The sequence below is a fragment of the Lontra canadensis genome, unplaced genomic scaffold, assembly GCF_010015895.1.
Source record: "Lontra canadensis isolate GAN:19392208 unplaced genomic scaffold, GSC_riverotter_1.0 scaffold35, whole genome shotgun sequence".
NCBI lineage: Eukaryota > Metazoa > Chordata > Mammalia > Carnivora > Mustelidae > Lontra > Lontra canadensis.
The window spans coordinates 6,734,942-6,755,544 of NW_022631029.1; the positions used below are offsets into that span (position 1 = coordinate 6,734,942).

Sequence of the window (20,603 nt, forward strand, 5' to 3'; positions counted from 1 at the left end):
TTCAGTTCCACGTGCACTCATTCGTGAGACGTGCACACGCACACACACAGTGCCATGCAATTTCAGCACGTGCAGTTTTACATAACCACTCCTAACAATCAGGACAGAGAAGTGTGCCATTACCACAGGGCTCCCTCATGCCACCCTTTTCGAGCCATCCCCTCCCCTCCTTTTCTAATCCTTAAATCTCTGGCAACCACTAATCTGCTCTCTATCTCTAGAACATTATCTCAAGATTATTACATAAATGGAATCACACAGTATGTTCTCTTTTGTGTCTGGCTTCTTTTCACCCAGCGTAATGCTTCTGAGAGGCATCGGGGTTGCTCCATGGATCAGGGGTTCGTTCCCCTTTATTACTGACCATACTGCCTGGTACATCTCCACCACAGTTTCACTCACTGTCCACCTAGCGCAGCTCCAAACACTGAGGCACAAGATTTTTATGAAGATGGTGTCACTGTTAGTACGTGGAAATGCAGTTAATTCTAGCCTGTGACCCTGCTGAAACACTTAGTAGTTCTAGGAGTTTTTTTCGTAGATTCCTTGGAATTTTCTATACAGACAGTCGTGTCATCTGCAAAGAGAGCCATCTTTATTTCTTCCTTTCTAATCTAAACGCCCTTTTATTCCCTTTTACTTTGCTGCACTAATCAGAACTTCCAGAATTCCAGTAAGCAGGAATGGTGAGAGCAGGCATCTTGCCTCTTTCCCAGTGTCATGGGGAAAAGCACTCAGTATTGCACTGTTAAGCGTGTATAGGTTTTTTTTGTAGATAAGGAAGTTGATCAAGTTAAGAACATTCTCCCTCTAATCTTTGATGAGTGTTTCATTATAAATGGGTGTTGGGGTTTTGTTGAATGTATTTCTATGCTTATGAAATTTTAGACTGCTGATACGGATTTACATTGATTTTTTTTTTTTTTAAGATTTTACTTTTTATTGACAGAGAAAGTGAGAGACAGAGCACAAGCAGGGAGAGTGGGAAAGGGAGAAGCAGGCTCCCCACAGAGCAGTGAGCCCAAAGTGGGGATTGATCCCAGAGCTCTGGGATCATGACCGGAGCTGAAGGCAGACACTTAACTGACTTAGCCACTCAGGCACCCCTACATTGATTTGGTTTTTGATGACTGAGCCAGCCATACATATCTGGAATAAACTCTACTGGGCTGTTGTTTGCAATTTTTATATATTGCTGGGTATGATGTTAATATTTGGTATCTAAGTTCATGGGAAACAATAGTCTGTACTGTCTTTGTCTGGTTTTATACATACCTCATAATATGACTCAGAAGTATTCCTGCCTCTTATATGTTCTGGAAGAGAATGTGTAAAACTGGTGTTAATTATTCTTTAAATGTAAAGTAAACCCCTACAGGGAATCTCTCAGGATATTTTTAAATAAAAAATCGAATTTTATTAATGATTATTCAGGTTATCTATTTTACCTTGGTTGAGTTTTGGTAATCTGTGCTTTTCAAGAAATTTCTTTTAAGTTATTGAATCTGGGGGTGTAAATGTGCTCCTAGTGTTCACTTTTATCCTTTGAATAGCTGTAGTAATATCCCCTATCTATTCCTGTTGTTAGTGGTTTGTGTCTTCTCTCTTTTTAGCTTCGTCAATTTTGTTCCAGGTTTACCAGCTGTATTGGTGTTTTTTAAGAACCAGCTTTTGATTTAATACATTTCCTTTGTTATTTTCTTGTCTACAATTGCACTGATGGCTGCTTGCTTCAGATTTATTTTGTTCTTTTTCTAGTTTCTTGATGTAGCAACTTAGACTACTGATTTGAGATCTTTTCTCTTTTCTAAGCACCTGGGGCCATAAGTTCCCCTCTCAGCACTGCTATGGCTGCATTCTACAAATTTTGATGTTGTACTTTTGTTTTTATTCAGTTCATTTTAAATTTGTTTTGATTTTAATTCCAGTTAGTTAACGTACAGTGTAATATATTTGTAGGTGTACAATACAGTAATTCAACACTTCCATCAGCTCCCTGTGATCATGAAGTTCATTTTTTTAAAAGATTTTAAAATAATTAAGTAATCTCCACACCCAACGTGATGCTTGAATTTACAACCCTGAGATCAAAAGTTACACACTCCACCAACTGAGCCAGCCAGACCCCCTCATTTTATTTTTAAATTTTCCTGTGATAATTTCCTCTCTGACCCATGGATTATTAAGAAGTATACTCTTAATTTCCAAATGATCAGAGATTTTCCTGTGGTCTTTCTACTACTGGTTTCTAATTTGATTCCATATGGCCAGGTAACATACTCTGTATGATTTTAATCTTTTAAAATTAACTAATTAATTAATTTTTGAAGATTTTATTTTAGAGAGAGAGAGAGAGCACAAGCTAGGGGAGGGATAGAGAGAGAGGGAGAAGCAGACTCCTTGTCCAGAACCCCAAGATCATGACCTGAGCCGAAGACAGATGCTTAACTGACTGAGCCACCCAGGCGCCCCTGATTTTAATCTTTTAGGTGTACTGAAATTCATTTTTGACTCATCAAATGTTATGATTTGGCAAATGTTCCATGGGAGCTTTCATTCTGCTGATTTTGGGTGGAATTTCTGTAAATGTCAACTGGATGCTATTATTGTTAAGTTATTCTTTATCTTTGCTAATATTCTGTCCAATAGCTCGATCAATTGCTTGGAGTGGGATGGAGAACTCCTGAACCATAATTATAGATCTGTTTCTCCTTTCAGCTTTACCATTTTGTTTCCCATATTTTGCAGCTCTGCTTTTGGTGCATATACATTCAGAACTGCTCTGTCTTCTTGATGCACTGATTCTTTATTCTTTGCTCTGAAGTCTATTTTGTCTGATATTAATATAGCCACTTTAAAAAAATTAACATTAACAGGATATATCTTTTTCCACCTTTTACTTTCAACCTACTTATGGTCTCTATAATCGACATGCGTTTCTTGTAGAGAGGATGTACTCGGGTCATTTTAAAATAATCTGTTCTTCCAATCTCTGTCTTTTAATTGTAGTAGTCTATTTGCATTTAAAGTAATTACAGACAGGCTAAGGTTTACACTGACATTTTATTATTTGTTCCCCCCCCCGGGGCTTTAATTTTAATTATTTCAAAACAGCAGAACTTAGTACCAAATGTTTAAACATCCATTATAATTGCTACATTCTGTAAAAGCCTTGTTTAAATCTCAGCAGCTACATAAAACTCATCAATTTTTCTTTAGGAAAAAGGTAGTAGAAATCCCAAAGAATGAAGGAAGAGACTACTAATTAAAGGTCACATTCACAGATCTATAATTCTTCGGCATCTCAAGTGGCTGGGAGGAGGCAGGGAAGACGTGAGGACGTTAGAAAAGCGTACTTCTTAACTTTGTGGCCCCATTTGTGTTCTCAGGCAAGGCGGGATCTAGTGGAAAGGAAAAGTTCAGAGGCTGGAATTTCAAACAAAATAGTGGTTCAGATGGTAAGGAGGCCCTCAAGAACAGCAGAATAGGAAGACGCAGAAGTAGCACTAGAGTCCTCTCCATCAACTAGGGGGCTTCTTCCTGGCATCCAAGTCCTTTTTAGTTTCTTCAAGTTTTGTAGCCAGGTCCGGTATGCCACGGTTCTGAGCCAGGTACGTTGTCACCATGGCTAAATCCAAGCAGAAACTGGAGCACGGTGGGCATGGAGGATGGGTCTGTTTCTTATTTTTTAATTTGTTCCCTCTACCTCTCTTGCCTTCCTGTGGGCTCCTTGAGGGGAAAAGATGATACTTGAACATTTTTGTAAAATCCCGTTCTAACTATTTGCGTTTGAGTGTACGGTTTTGCTTACTTCCATTTAGGATCTTTTGTTCTCCCTGCTTTTAAACATGTCTTAAGTATTTCCTTTTCATACACTGAGCACATCAGATGGTACTCTAATTTTTGTTTCGTTCATCAAATACGATTTTTAGAATTCCTGAGGACAGTCCATTTATATTTACCTCTATTTTTACCCATTCTGTTGTTCTCATTGTTCCTTCATTTCTGAAATTCCAAGCCTCCTCCAGTTATGCTATCTTATCTTTTTGGAGAGCTTCCTTTAGTCTTTCTCTAAGGGCAGATCTGCTAGCAACAATGCTCTTAGTTTTCTGCTAAGAATGTAGTTACTTTCCCTTCATTCCTGAAGGACAGTTTTCCCAGATATAAAACTTGCAGTTGGCTGTTCTTTGCCTTTAGCTCTTGAAAAATGTGCTACTTCCTCCTGACCTCCAAGGTTTCTGGTAAGAATCACGCTGTCATTTGAACTGCTATTTCCAGCAGCTAATGCATAATTTTTCTCTGGTTGTTTTTAAGATTTTTTTCTTTGTCTTTAGTTTGCAGAATTTAATTATCATGTGTCTTGGCGGAGACTTCCTTGAGTTTTTCTCTTTGAGGTTCATTCAGTTTCTTGAATCTGCAGCTTTAGGTGTTCTGACAAATTTGGGAAGTTTTCAGTCATTAGTTCTTCCACTAGCTGTCCAGCCTCACATTCTTTCTCATCTCCTGGGATTCTAATGATATGAATGTTAGATTTTGTGTTACTGTCCCCAAAGTCTCTGAGGAGCTGTAGTATTTTTTCAGTCTATTTTCTCTCTGTTGTTCAGCCGGAATAAATTCTATTGATTTGTGTTCAAGTTCACTGATTCTGTTCTCTAACATTTCCAGTGTACTACTGAGCCCATCAGACACGTTTTATAATTTTTTTTAAAAAGATTATTTATTTATTTATTTGACAGAGATCACAAGTAGACAGAGGCAGGCAGAGAAAGTGAGAGGAGGAAGCAGGCTCCCCACCGAGCAGAGAGCCCAACATGGGGCTTGATCCCAGGACACTGAGATCATGACCTGAGCTGAAGGCAGAGGCTGGACACACTGAGCCACCCAGGCGCCCCTATAATTTGATTATTTATTTTTCCTATCTATAATTTCCATTTTGTGTTTTTTTGTAACTTCTATTTCTTTGCTGATACTTTCTAAAAGTTCTCCATTTGTTTCAAGATAATTCATCATTGCTTACTGAAGCAATTTTATAATGGCTGCTTTAAAAGTCCTAATTTCCTATGTTAGCAGTTAATCATTGTTTAAATTTAGGGTGCATGTTCTGGCTGTAGTTTCAATGACAATTTAGTTTCCAGAGCCCTTGTAATGCAATTCTGGCCTGCTGTGTTCTTCTGGCTGCAAAAGACTGTCATTCAGTCTCTGATGGTACTTCTAACAAGGGCTTGAAGGCACTTCCCTGGGCCAGGTGGTTTCACTAGGTGGGGGCTGAGTGATGCTGGACCTGTAGAATATAGTTTCTCTTGACTTGTTCTCTGGCTGCCTGGTGCTGGCAGACTTTGTGTTTTATCTCTGCAGGAACTGCTGGAAGCAAGAAGCACTTACCTGGCCTTTTGCTGCTGGAGATAAGGTTGCAGGAGATAATCTCTCACCCTTCTGCTCCTGGACAGAAAGCTAGAAGATACCAGGCCTGTGGGTGTCACTGGCACTGTCACCTGGTGGAGGATGAGGCATAGGTCGTATTGTAATGCTGTCAGGTGTGGAATGGGCAACAGGTAGGCCCTTGTGAGCATTGTTCAGCAGGAATGAGCCCACTGCTATTGCTGATTATGGTTAGGAACAGGGCTTCCTCTTTCCTGGTCTTTTGGCAAGAAAAAGTAGGCTTTTAGTTTTTTCTTTTTTTCCTTCTCTTCTCTTTCTTCTTCCTTGTTTTTTTGAGGGGGGAGGCACCTATACTTGTTGGCACTTCTAGGTTATAGGTACTCCCCAGGGCCCAGATCTGGGTACATGGGAGATTAGAAACAAAACCCAGGGAACTCACTGCATACTGCCCTTCCTCAGTCTGCCCTCTCATTTGCACCTTTCAGATTCCTTTTATAATTGTCTCCTGAATTCTTTTCAGAGTATTTAGCTGTACTCAGAGGAGAGGAGCGAAAAAAAAGTGAATCAAGTGGTCTTCTCCTGGTAGGAGTTTTCCTAATGTATAGCATTCTGTACTTTTTAATGTTTGAAACTCTATGTATTTTTAGTCAAAACTGAATTTGCTTTGTTTTAAAAATATGGGGGCACCTGGGTGGCTCAGTCAGTTAAGTGTCTAACTTTGGCTCAGGTCATGATCTCAGGGTCCTGGGACCCAGCCCCACACTGGGCTCCCCGCTCCATGGGAGTCTGCCTGTCCCTCTCCCTTTGCCCCAGCTAACTCTCCTTCTCTCAAATAAATAAAATCTTTTGAAAAAATATGAAGAAGAAAAAAAGTTTTAAAACCACACAAGGTTGCTAATGTCTTTTTTTCCCCTAGAGCAAGCCAAAAGAATATCTTACCAAATGCGGGACTTACTGTCATTAGCCTCAGCCCACTATGAACATTTTTTAAGAGGCACAGGATTTTTCGGTAAACAATGCGAACACAAAGTTGCACTGCCTATGATACAAGCATGTTAACATCTCAACCTGTATCATAAGTACTCATCACCCAGTGAAGAACATGTGACATACACGTAAGCAGAAACTGCCATGTCCCACCCAGACGGTGCTTCTCACCACGACCCCCCATCAATGTCCCTGTGGTTTCGAAAAAGAATGCTCAAAACAGAAGTCATAACTGATCCACAGAACTTCTCCCTTCAGCCGGATTTTTCCAGTATGTGTGTCTGCTGGGAAACCCAGGCTCAGAGTCAGAGCACCACTTTGACTTCTCTCTGTCACCCTCCACATCCAGTTTTCAAGTCGAGTTGATTAGCTGATTTCACCGGCTACTCCTACATGAATCAAGCTGCTGTCACAAGAATTTCTGCCTTCAGTCATCTGTCCTCCAGTTCATCTTATCCACTGAGAACAGGTGAGTCATCCTAAAGCCAACTCTGGGCCACTTTGTTGTTATAGGCCACCACCCTTTTTAAAAAGCATCTTCAGGGGACATATGAAGCTTGGGTTCCAACCAACTTCCTAGATTTGACCTCCCATTATTTCCGGCCATGTACGTGCAGATGACTGGGACATGTTTGTTCAACCCACACTCTTCTCCCAAGAAGCCCCAGATGAATGAGGTAAACAATAGAGAAGGGATGTAAGGTAGCATGAAGTGGGGCACAGAGCCCAAACCATGGCAACCCAATGCCCTGTGCGGACCAGTCACCAAAGCAGCAAAATGGAAGAGATGGCAGAATAAAAAACAGTTCCCAGAAAGGAAGAGAATGTAACACATGTTTAAGGCGAAACAGATGTCCTGAGAGGCACACAATGGCTGCAGCCCGGCCACACTTCCTGCAATTGGCTTCCCTGAGACTCCCTATCAATGAACACCTTTTTATAAATTTGAGTTCCTCTGAGTGTGTTTCCGTTCTTTGAAATTAAGTAATCCTTACAAGGGTGCCCCATGAATACTGGTCATTGTTCTTTTACCTAATGTGAGCCGTCTAGGCTTCACACCTTTGTTTATATGAGTTCCTTTGCCTGGAAGGCTTTCCCTTGCAATGTTAGACATTCAAGGCTTCCAAACCACCTCCTCCAGGTAATTGTCATGATTCATCCCTCTCTTACCGTCCCTTTCCCCACCCCAATTAGATCATAACTTGCCTGACAATCTAACGACAATATCCAGTGCCTAGATAGTAACTGGCAGATTGGAAGCACAGGAAGTAAATGAATCTTTATCTAGTTTTACCTACATGGTGTTTTGCACTTAAGAGTTGGCACTTAAACATTTTATTAGGTGGGTAGGTCAGTGAGGTTTGCAAGTTACTTGAATTTTTTTTCTACCACTATGAACTTCTGTTAGTGTGAACTAGGATGAACTTGTTTTGAAATAAATGAAACTCTGCACTCATTACTGCCTAGAAGGTCTATGGCATGGAACGGGATTGACCGCAGCAGATCAACAAGAAGATGACACAATCGTATCCACAAGGGGCTTGCAGTTCCGCCCCAGCTAGAAGTAAGCAACAGCACAGAGTACCTGAGTTCTTGTCATCTTGGAGTCACAAGTCACAGAGGAGATATGCAGCTTCTTTGCCCACCTCCATTAAAAAAAAAAAAAAAAAAATGCTTTTCCACTTCCCCTGCCCCTAGAAAACACCACTTCTAATTTTAAGAGAAAATGAGTAAAAAACTTCACGAAAATGTACTAAGAGAAATAAATATTAGGCGAAGAGGCTATTTTTGACAGACAACACATGGGGTTTAAATCCCCATTAAGCAGCTTGTGAATCACAGCCCTTTGTGCTCAAACTAGACTCAGAGGAAAACAAGCTTTTGTAGACCACTAACAATAAGCTGGGGGGGGGGGGGGGGGGGGGGGGGGGGTGGGTGGGGAGGTGGCGGACGGGGAAGAGCAGAGCCAGGGAAGACACAGAAGGCAGCCACAAAGACTGGGACCGTTAGTTGTTTATTAAGTGCAAGTCTCTTCTCTCTCCTTTCCCTTTCTTTCCCTTCTCCCCGCAAATTCTCCCCACACACATACAGAAAGAGAAGACCAGAAGCAAGATTGGGGCAAACATGAAGAACTGGAAAAGAATATTAAATAGCCAGCTCTAAAAGGCTCTTTTTCCACTTGAACAAAAGTAAAATGTTTTCACAAGCGAAATGGAAAACAGAGCTTGCACCCAGGCTGTGCTACTTAATGAGAGGAGGCTAGAGCTGATACGCCCATTGTGAATCCACACAGTGGCAGATTTTCAAGCAAGGAAATCAATCAGTTGTGACTGGATGATTTAGGGCTCAGGAATCATCTGGTTCAAACCAACAGGGAGCTGAGGGGTGGGAGGATGGGGGATGGGGTGGGCAGGGTGACACTGAGGTCGAGCAAGGGGCTCTATTTCTTCTGTCCCCCACCCCCAGCCCCACGATCTGTCACGCCAGCCGACACTCAGGCTGACCTAGCTAGGTTCACTTCGTTCACTTTCTCGCCTCACTCCCCGCAACCTTCCAGCGCGAGGAATTCAGCTTCCCCAGGCACACAGACTCCAGCAGTAACAAGCTGCCTAACGCTCCTGCCGGTAATCTGTCACTTTGGTTTCTTCCTTGCTGTCTGCTTGCTCCCCATGGAGGCAAAATTTAGAAACATACCATCACGTGGGGTCTCCTCACACAGGAACGATGGAGTGCTCTGGGTTGCAGTGACCTCGATTTCTTTCTTCCCCGCCAGAGCCGTCTGTCCTGGCTGTTTCTCACCTCCTTGGCAGACCTGGGGGCACAAATCTGTTCTTGTTTCGCTAACATCTTCTGGTCCTTTCTCCTTGGTGCTTACTTCAGGAATCTGCTCCAGCTTTCCATGCAGACACAACCCAGCGGGGCCCAGTTCCTTCTTCCCAGGGCTGCTGCCACTGCTGTTGCAGAAGGGGGTCAGTTCTTCTCTCTTCCTGGCCACAGGCTCCTCACAGATGAAAGGAGGCATCTCTTCAGGAGACGGGATGGGCAGTTCCCCGGGTATCAGTCCATAGCTAGCTGTCTGTTCCTCAGCCACCGTCATGGAGCGCCTGACGGCAGGAGCCCCCACTCTCCTGGGCGCAGGACTTGGCACGAGGCTACTGGTAAGAGGCGGCAGGCCAGAAGAAAGCTCTTCTCGGCCAGGGAGTTCAGGATACTTCTCTGCAAGGTTGACAGCTGGGGGAACCGAGAGGTGAGAACATTCCGACAGGGCCCGGCGCATTGCTTTCTTCTGCTGGGGCACTTGGTCGAGCAAAGCCCCCTCCTCAGGAGAATTTAATCCCTCCAGCTCCTTCTCATGGTCTCGGTCATGAGAGCTGACATTTACACACTCCTGGGGGAACTCCACCATAGTGATCGGTGGAATGGCAGGGGCCGAAGGCTCAGCTGTGGGGGCTGGGCATGCTATAGCCACAGATGGGGAGGACTCACATTCAGGTGGCCCAGACTTATCCTTCGCCACCCCTGTCGCCCGGCAGCCGGCGGTGATTCCATTCTTTCCTAGAGTTGCTTCCCTAGAGCCCTGAGCCACTGCATGGAAGTTGGGGTTCCAAACACTGGTTTCTTGCTCCTTAACATACTGGGTGAGGATGTCAGCAGCCCCAGGGACACCCACATCTGGCTGGCTCTTGGTCTCTGGCCCATTCTTCCCTGCCACCGTCCCCTGAACTGTACAGGCTTTGTTCTTGTCTGGACCCTCTCCGGGTCCCACATGGAACTCAGCTGTCTTCTGGTGGACCGAGTTCCCCTCCGAGGAATGGCAGGTTTCTGAAATCACATACCTGCTCTCAAGGTGACCTGAGGCTGCCTGATACTCCTTGTCCGGCACTTCAATGCTGAGCTCTTTGTCTAGCTTCCCCTCAAAGAAGCAGAGCTTATTCTGCTCCAGGAAGCTGGCATTCTTCACAAGCCCGTCTTTCAGCTGCCCGTCCATGCTGACATTCAGTCCGATTTCATTCAGTTTGCCCTCTGTCCTCTGCCATTCAAATCCAGCTTGGCTGATTTCTTTTGGGGGGTCCATTCGGCACTCCGCAGGCTTGCCCTTACAGAGCTGGCCGTAAGCGGCAGCGCGAGAGGCAGGCTGCTTGTCTGAGAGCGACATCGTCTCTTCGACTGCTCTCCCCCCTCGCTCCTGGAGCTCTACCACCACCTACGATCACACAGAGCTGGCAGTGACATCACACCAAGTCCCCAGTATTCATGACAAAACCTATCTTTCCCCCAATGCTCCCCTCTCCTCCAGCAGCTGGGTGCTAAATGTATTTACTAGTGTGAAAGAACGAACGAGAAAGAAAGAGAAGGGAAAGAACCTGCTACTTTCTGCACAATCAAATGCCACTGCCAAACTGAAAGTGTAATTTCCTGTTAGCTAGCATTCTGTTTAGATCTGCAATTTACAACACGGTATGGTGCCAATCTGGGTACTGAGGGTAGTAATTACTCTGGCTTTCACTGATACAGATACATGCATACCCACACGTTCACTTATCTGACACTATGCCCACACTTTCCCATTCACCCACTCAAAAAATCGTTTTAAAAATAGGCAAGACTCATTTGCCAGTCCCCAGTCATAACCTCGAGAACAATGATTTCAGAAAATGGCTCAGAATTTCACTTAAAAAAGACCTTAATGTAGTATCAAAATTGGAGGTGTTCATTTCTCGGAGCACGAGTGGGTTTGCTGTCATAGCAACTTATCAAATTCACTTGAAAATTGACAAATGGAGTCCCCAAAGCCCAGGGAGAGCTTCATCTGTAGCTCTGCACTGTGGGAGAGTTTAATAAAGGGCTCCTTCCCGGATTTCTGCAACCAGGGCGTTGGAGATGTATATCCCAGTAAAAGACACTTGTGTGACAACATACCCCCCTACTCCTTGCACTTTGACTTCTGACCCTGCTCCCCCACCGGTTCCTTGGAAAAGCAGGGGTCCCTCCCTCCTATACCAGCCCTGCTTTTTCCAGCTAGCTGACTGCTCAGTTGCTATGTGAAAACACAGGACCAGTGGATTTTCCTCTGACCTCTGCAGCACAGGGACTCTGGCAATCTGTGACAGAGTCCAGGGTCCTGATTTAATCTAGCACGGTCCTTTGCTGTGCTGGCCTTTGAGTTTATGAACTGTACATTCAGGTCTAAAGAATCCATAAAGAAAATGCTTGAAAAAGAAAGCTATACTTAAAGGACAGGCCATAGTCTACCTTGAACATAGCTGATTTTTTTGCTTCCCCTGTAAGTCACCATCATGGGCTAACATAGGATACTATGAAATATTCTATCAAGAATACATGAGATGCCTTGTTCCAAGACAAAGAAAAAGTCAGGCTTGATTGTTTTAAAGCCATCTGCCATCAACTGCACTGATCTGATTATCGTCTTATAATAGTGCTTTTAGAAAAAAAAGGGGGGGGAAGTTAAGATTGTTCTCTTTGATCTATAAAATGTGACAAGATAACCAAAGCGCAGCCCAGGAAAGTTTCCTTAACTGGAACCCCTGCCTCCAAGCACCCATTCTCTACTACTCATACCACTCACACAGCTTCTCTCGAGTCCCCAGCTACAGTGCAAGAACCAACTGTATACGCCTTCTACGGTACTTAACACTGGGCTACGTTCATGATCAGGAGTGGTGGTGCTGAAATCCTCCCCGCCCCCCCCCCCAAAAAAAAGTGCATTTCCATTTAACCTCTGTCCTGAACATAAACTGAGCCTCTCGTTCTTCTTGACCTTAAGCAGTGTAGTAGCAATACATGTGAAAGCCAGTGAACAAAGGTTCACTGGCAAGGAACCAAGGTCATCTTACTGTACCGCAAAGCTCCCACCCAGGAAAGGGAAGTGAAGATGTATAATGAAATGAAGGGGGTGCCAAAGGATTATGATTCTACTAAGTAACCGGGGAAAAAGAAAGATGAGAGCCTTAGGTACAGAAAGGCTTGGTAATGAAACACAGCTGAATCCTAGCTTTCTTATATACATACATGTATGATATAATTAAGTACATATATGATGAAAGTTAAGAAAGTCTGGCGGGAGGCTGTTGTTGCAATGCTGTCCAAACAAGCCAGAGGTAAATTTTAGAAAATACCTTAGACAACAGGTATGCCTCAACAGCCCCATCCACTCAGAAACTAGTCACTCCCTGCCCCCAACACGCATGCGCAGTCTCAATTCACTGCCATCTTCTATCTTTGGTTTGTGGGAGAAAAATATTAATCTGGCTCGGAGTCAGAAGACCAGGTTTTAAAATCTCTCTGTGCCACTAACAAGTTAGGGTTCTGAGCACCGCACTTAACTGTTCTAGCTTCAGCTTCTTCATCCATAAAATGCGGGGAATCCTGAAGGCGGCTTCCGCTCTCTCCATTTTAACGCTCTTACATCTCATGAGAAGGCTGAAATGTGCATCAAGGAATCGTAGGTCTGTTGCTATGTCCAACTCAGAGGGATTTAACTTGGGCCTCCCGTGGCCAGTATGTTCAGAAGACCCTGCCCCTCCCCATGCAAGGGGGCTGCCTGTTGGAAGAGGCATGATGGGGGCCGTAGCAGCATGTCTGACAAGGCAACTCAGCAGTCTGAGTTGGCTGCCATATGCTGGAGGGGAAGAGAGAACCCAGATGAAGAACAAGCACGGACACTTGTTCCTTGGAGTCCAGTGATTTTTAATTCTAGGCAGATACTCCAAACCCTCCCACTGGCACCAACAACAAACAAAACAAACAAACAAAGCTCAGGCAATAACGAGTTGCCAGTCCCTGGTACCGTCACATCCCACATATCTTGTCTCAGTGACTCTATAGCAAACTGCAAGTCAGCCAAAGACCAGGAGCAGGAACCTGGAGAATGAAGCCGGCTGATCACAAGGAAGCACATATTCTAGACCGTAGTTCTTACTGCTTATCAGAAATGTGGCAGCCTGAAGGAAGACAAAGATGTGGCATCTGGCTATTGGCACCAAGCAGAGGCCTCAGAGTTTATAAGGCTCGAGAGTCAGAGAGTTGAAGGGGCAATATCAGTGCCCAAGTGGTGTAAGCCCAGACAGGAAGCCCAGAGTACAGGGGAGTGCCCAAGACACCACGTCAGCTAGATGCTCCAGCCTACACAAAACAAACCTGGTGTCACCACAGGGTTTGAGTACAACAGGAGAACATAAGGCATGGTATGGTGATGCCCACAGAATCCAACCCTTGTGCGGGCGTGAAGTAATGTAACATAAAAAACATTTAACACAGGGAATGTACCCACTGATGCTAGCTTAAAAAACAAAACAAAACAAAAACACAACAAAACACTAAGAAAATATATTGAGGTACGAAGTAGTTTTACCACTTCCAGGTGGGAATTTGATGTGAAATGATAAAGTGTAAACCCTTACACTGGAGAATTACTGCATGAGGTCCCCTCTGACAAAGGCAGGCAAAAATAAACCACCATCACCAAGAAACGCCATACAAACCCCCAATTTCAATAATTAACAGATAGGAGAAAAAGAAAAGCTAGTTAGCTCTCAAATTCGTACGAACTGCCTAAAGAAAATAATATTCTATTCTCCCAATCTCTGAGGACAAGGACCATTTTATTCTATTTTTACATTTTTATTATTATTTTTTAAGGTTTTATTTGAATTGCCCGATGCTCATCACAAGTGCCCTCCTTAATGCCAGTCACCTGCTTCCCCCATTCCCCCACCTGCCCTCCCTTCTGGTCGCTTACTCTCTGTAGTTAAGAGTCTTGTTTCTTGGTTTGTCTCTCTTTTCTTCTGTTTGCTCCTTTGTTTTCTTAAATGGATAAGGATCATTTCATAAAAACAGTAGTGCAAGGACAATGAACCATGTGCTTCAGGACAGGATCAGAATGCTCCAACTCCCCTAACTTCACCTGCTCATTTTACAGAAGAGCGAACGGGAGCTAGATAGGGAAACAACAGTGGTTTGTCTGAGATCACATGGTGAGTTAATGGAAAAGCCACATGAAGATGCCTGGTTTTGGACTGCCAGTCTTCCACACTGCTAGGGAGAACTTCACCTTGGTCACACTGGATATATCCCCTTTTCATTGCTTCTGTTTTGTTCAGTAAAGACAAGTACTACAGGCTTTAATTTACAATACTCGTAATTTACTTCTCTGTGATCAATTCAAAAACTTCCAAATTAATATCCTTGTGTATACACGTATGTGTTTTGTGGGCAAAGCAAGCCTGAAATAAAGGAGAAAAAGCAGCACTGCATTTAGTTTTAGTGTCTATACCTTCATCATGGTCTTGCTTTAATTCTGCAAAGAATGAGGAAGGTGTGAGTAACTTCTTCCTTAGCAATCTTGGGTTCTGAGTTTCCATTCTCAAGAGAACTTAATTTTATGTTATGTTTTTATATAGTGCCTCAACACTGTGAGCTTCCCTTCATGGGGCTTCTGAATAGGCAGGCGGGTCCTGCTTCAGTAAAAACAAGGAGAGATCCAGAGATGGGGAAGGGGACAGAGTAGCTTATACCAATACATACCAAAGAAGATATCACAAAGAATAAGAATTAATGGGTTTTAAGATTCTCGAACGGGATGAATGCTACCTGGATCACAAAGATGGGGGGAAACCTAGTAAAGAAGAATTAGTAAAATCTGAGGATGGCTCTTTCAGTGCTCTGGTCCAGTTCAGAATTATAGTTTCACTCCGGAGTTCACGTTCACCCACAGGGACATCTGTAGCAAGAACTCAAACCTCCCCAGCCACGGTGATATTCTATCAAGTTGGTGCATGAGGAACTTACATGAAGTCTTAAAAAGGCTGAGCATGTCAGGCAAAAATAAATGTGCTTAGGAACCAGAAGGCTTCAATTCTAGACTCAGCTGCCACTGGAATTCCTTTCCACTAGGTTCTACTCCTATTCTTATAGAACTCACTTCAATGTCACCTCTGTGAAATCTCCAGACCTTCACCCCCAAACTGACTCACTGATGTTTTTACATCATACTTGCTCTACTCCATCTTAGGATTTGGCAACTACACCATAATCTTGTACTTATGTGCCTTTCCTGGGAGCTACTAGAAAGCAAAGGGGGTGGCCCAGCAGTCGCATACACATTAAGTTTTCTGTAGTTAAGTTCTCTCAGTGGAAGGATGAATGGATTCCTTTTATATGGACTTTATCATTTGACCTCACCCTTCCCATCATTAAACTCATCCAGAGACGTTCCATTTTGGAAGGTTCTTCGGGTTAAAAACTTTTACATTCCATTCTGAGTCTAAGCAAAGTGCAGAGATTCCCATGTGTCTGGTCAGCTGGTGGTGGCTTCTGAGGCTCGTTCATCAGGCCATATAACGACATGCTAGGCTCCAGGCATGTTGGCACAATTGGCAGGTCTCTGACCCCAGCAGATGCACTGGCAGATGTTTTGGTTTTTGCCTATGCCTTGAGCTAGTACTCAACCTGTTCAGGACCTTGGTTTTGATACATTCCACAACTGGTTTCTCTGCATCTTTCCTATCTGTTGTTACCAAGGCAACGAAGCTACTTTCCAGATTGACCAAATGTTCCCTGTTATTGTCTCCATGAAACAATTTCTAATAAATTATCATTACAACGACAGTCGATGATTCTACTGATTACAATGACTGATGACATTCTTTACTAATAGAACCCGAAGGGTATGAAGCTGCAATCTAAGTTTCTTACCTGGGAGGAAATGATGTTTGTGTTTTTATGCACATAATTATATGCAGTAACATTTCAAAGCCATATTCTACTGAACTTCAGATACATTTTTTAGTACATGTTAAACTCAAGGAAACTGTGATTCTCCCTAATTAAGTTTCAAAGACAGGGAAGTAAACAGTATCAAAAAACTGAAGTGAGGGGTGCCCGGGTGGCTCAGTTGGTTAAGTGACTGCCTTTGGCTCAGGTCATGATCTCAGGGTCCTGGGGTCGAGTCTGGCATCAGGCTCCCTGCTCAGCGGGGAGTCTGCTTCTCCCTCTGACCCTCCACCTCTTGTGCTCTCTCTCGTGCTCTCTCTCATTCTCTCTCTCTCAAATAAATAAATAAAATCTTAAAAAAACAAAACAAAACAACTGAAGCGAGCCATCTAACTTACGTGACTACTGATAAAGATAAATCACAGACTGGGGACCCACAAAATGGAGGCCTGACTCACATCAAAAATCTGAAGTCTAAAAATCTAAGTCTGCACCTCTGGGAAACACCTCACTGCCAAGGAAGCCCAACATATACCAGTCACATCCCTCCAACTCAACTTTAGAGAGTAGAACCTACCACTAGCCTTGTAAGGAGGTCTCCACCCTCCTAGTCATGCTACTACGCAGCGCCACTTGCAATGCTCTAGAAAACGTGCTCTAGCCCCAAATCCCTCGAGCAGAGTGTACCTCTGCTTCTTAGGCACTGTACTTCCCCAATCCACGGACTGTTTTCCTTTAAATAAAGGACATCAAACTCCTTACTAAAATGTATTTTTTGTCATTTGACACCGTAAAGCATTAAAATGTTTATAGATGAAAAGTCCCCCAAGAAGTAGGACTTGGAAATTCTAACCCTTTGTTCTTTTAACATCATACTAACCCTCCGGTGATCTCCATGAGAAAGAAAAGAGAATCATCCAACTACAATAGGCAAACCCACCCGCTCCCCTCACCATCTCCTCCACCATGAAGTCGAAGATCCTCTGCTTATGGAGGCGACACATGGGCTCCCAGACCTGTCAAGAGCTCATATTCCTCCTCTCAATCTCATCTCAAACTATTTCACAGATCTCCCCGCTTCCCTACTTGACTTATATCCCAGCCACTCCAAAATGTTTGCTACTTCTCAAACATTCCATGCACTTGTACTTCACTATGCCTTTACACAGTCTGTGCCCTAGAATGCTTTACTCGCCTTTGCTCTAAAAACTTGTAGCTCATATTAAAGAACTTCTCTCACTAGAGTAAATTACCTGTTTGTGTGTTTATCTCCCCACTCTAGAATCCTTGAGGAGTAGAGAATGTGTCATTAACCTACCTTTAGAATGTGGGAATAACGTTACCTGGTATATGTTGAATGAATGAATGAACTAAATACTAAAAAGTCCAAATCATGTTGAATGTCCACTATTTACAGAGCAATAGGCAACGTCTGTATGACAATTATATTTCTGTCTAAACTTAAACAAACTGCCATCACTGCTAATCAGTTTAAAAACTAACAATTTCAATCTGCTCATAGCTGAGATAACCTGCTTCAACATCTTAGTTAAAGTAAGAGGTAAGGGCGGGGGGCCCCTGGGTGGCTCAGTCGGTTAATTGTCTGCCTTCAGCTCTGGTCATGATCCCGGGGTCCTGGGATGGAGCCCCTCACAGGTCTCCTTGCTCAGCAGGGAGTCTGCTTCTCCTTCTCCCTTGCCTGCTGCTCTCCCTGCTTGTGGTCTCTCAGTGTCAAATAAATAAAATCTTTTAAAAAAGCAGGGGGGGGCGGGTAAGGGAAATAAAGAGAAATATGATAAAGGGAAGACCTCTTTATTGTCTACTTCATATTTTATCTTATTACATTTTAAGATTTTCTTAAAATTTTATTTGAGAGAGAGATAGAGCGAGCTAGAGAGAGCACAAGTGGGGTGAAGGGCAGAGGGAGAAGCATATAGACTCCCTGCAGAGCAGGGAGAGACAGATGTGGGGTTTGATCCTGGGACTCCAGGATCATGAACTGAGCCAAAGGCAGACGCGTAACAAACTGAGCCACCCAGGCAGACCTATTTTTTAAGATTTATTTTTCAGTAATCTCTACACCCAACATGGGGCTCAAACTTAGAACCCCCAGATCAAGAGTTGCATGATCTACCAAACTAAGCTAGCCAGGCACACCTGTCCACTTCATATTTTAAAGAAGAAAATATTTCTGCAACATCCAAATTCAGAAGTTACACTATCATCTGGTTTCTGAATCTCCCAATGCTATTGTCACCTGGGGATAAAAGTGACTGGTGAAGGAGTGTTAAGGGGAAGAACCACATCTTAAAGTAGAAAAATTAACACTTGCTGGACTCATTTCAAAGAATATTTACATTCACTGGTTCCAATAAGGCAAATGGTAGCCCCAGGTTCTTTGAGGTTTGAAAGAGTTTAAGACAGTGCTGAGCATCAAAAAATGGTAGCAATTTTTAGTTGTATGACATACAGAATTTCCCATTAAATTTCTCTAATTATAGCTATTTTTTTTTTAAAAGCCAGAGAATGAGCAGGTAGGTGGGAAGAAAGCAGCAGAAAAAAGATATTACCAAATAGATACTTCTCCAGTTGTAAAATTGTAGCAAGTTTTAAGATTACAAATGGTTTTTTCATCTGCTGAGCATATTTTATTTATAAAACTGTTAGGATGTGAGGTTTATAAATTACTTCGAGCTTCATGCCAAGAGAACTTCCTACCATAAACTGACATTCCCAGCTGCTGGGAAGAAGGGCTCAGGCAAACTAAAGAAAAAGAAATGAAGCCAGGAAAAAAAAAAAAAAAGAGGCCAGTTTCTAACTATGGCAAATGGAAGGGCCTGTCTACAGTGACCCATGGTGACTGTTGCACTGTCCCAGGACAACATGCCAAGTGCACTGTCACTGACAGCTCTACCTGGCTGCCAGGGAAGCAACTGGCGTGAAGCGACAGCAGAGACCTGAGTCCAGTAGAGGATTGTCCTTTCACACCTGCTCTTTCATTCACAAAAAACAGTCCCACAGGAAGTCCTTTTCTGACAAAGTGAGCTTAGATTTCCCAAAGTATCACAATCCTCCCTGCCTAGAATATACTTCAGAATATGTGACAAAATCTTCTGCTAAAGTTTCTGTAAACTTGAGAGTGGCATGAAAACATAACAGGAGAGAAAACAGTAAGAGAGCACATAGTTAGCGATATATTTACTTTTCATATTTCCAAAGAGGATAAGACTGGGAAAAGAGAATTCATTTAGGGGCACCTGGGTGACTCAGTCAGTTGAGCGGTGACTTTTTTTTTTTTTTTTCTTCAAGATTTTATTCATTTGTCAGACAGAGAGAGCACAAGCTGGGGGAGAAGCAGACTCCCCACTGAGCAAGGAACCCAATGCGGGACTTGATCCCAAAACGCTGTATCATGACCTGAGCTGACTGTAGACGCTTTACCAACTGAGGCACCCAGGCGTCCCGAGTGGCCAATTCTTGATGTTGGCTCAGGTCATGATCTCTGGGTCGTGGGATCAAGCTCTGCATCAGGCTCCACGCTCTGTTCAGAGTCAGCTTGTCCCTCTCCTTCTGCTCCTTCCCCCCTCCCTTAAAAATTAAATGAAAATTAATTCATTTATAATTTTAAAATGTCATTAGATGGCATACATATGTAAAGCTCCAAAGTAGCTGCTAGGCAAAACACATGAATAAATCAAACACAGCCTCTGCCTGGAGAATAAAATGCTAGATGAGCCAAAAGACCTAGATCCCAAACCCAAATTAGCTTCTGATTCAAAATTTATGTCCTCATGATGTGTTTCCATTTCTCTACCTAAAAAAGTACTTTACTTAGTGCTTAGATATTAAAATAAAAAAAAATAAAAAAAATATGACTGTCAACCTTCATCTGTTTCAAGAACCTAAAACTTCTGGAACATTCCTCTAAGGCAAGAATGAGAAAAGCATAGGCCTTAGTGTCAGAAAGACTTGGGTTCAAATTCTACCTCTGATACGATACTATCTGCATGACCTTCATGGCGAGGGTTGCCATTTTCTCATCTATAAAATGGAGAGAAGACTTCATAGCATAGTTATGTGTGTGTGTGTGTGTGTGTGTGTGTGTGTGTGTGTGTGTGTTTATGACTACCTACCTACCTACCACCGACATAACTAGGCACATGGTATCCACTCAATAGATGGCACTTGCTATTAATCACTGGCAATCAGGGGGAGGGCAGTTAACACAAATGACCTGAAGTGAAGAACAAAAGAAACGCTGAACAAGGCCAGGTCTAGAACCGGTCATGGATGAAACCTCAAGGCCTACCTGACCAAAGGTGCTTGAGCATGAGGGGCCACACTACCTAGTTCCCTATCGCAAATCACTATACTCCCCATTCAACTAAGCTCGATGCCTCAGAGCCCTAGGCTTGCCTAAAGCTCTGTATCTGCACATTCACCTGCTTCCTATACATCTTGGAAGAAGCCGTACTAGAAATCTGCACGGAAGATCTTCTTACTGG

The 20,603-nt window shown here is 43.3% G+C and overlaps 1 protein-coding gene and 1 pseudogene across 17 annotated transcripts in view; both read right to left on the reverse strand.

Annotated features, from left to right (window-relative positions):
• Positions 1-20,603, reverse strand: part of MAP4 (microtubule associated protein 4) — a 190,106-nt gene that overhangs the window by 21,310 nt on the left and 148,193 nt on the right. The window contains exon 1 of one of the 17 annotated variants that reach the window (XM_032867928.1): positions 9,061-10,717. The exons of 15 other annotated variants lie outside the window; for them this stretch is intronic. In XM_032867928.1, coding sequence (XP_032723819.1) covers positions 9,061-10,522 — 1,462 coding nt within the window. In that variant the 5' untranslated portion in view covers positions 10,523-10,717. Of the gene's footprint in view, positions 1-9,060; positions 10,718-20,603 lie in introns of those variants that run through there. One more of the 17 variants, XM_032867927.1, reaches the window with a different exon arrangement.
• On the reverse strand, positions 3,398-4,714 carry LOC116873825 (annotated as a pseudogene).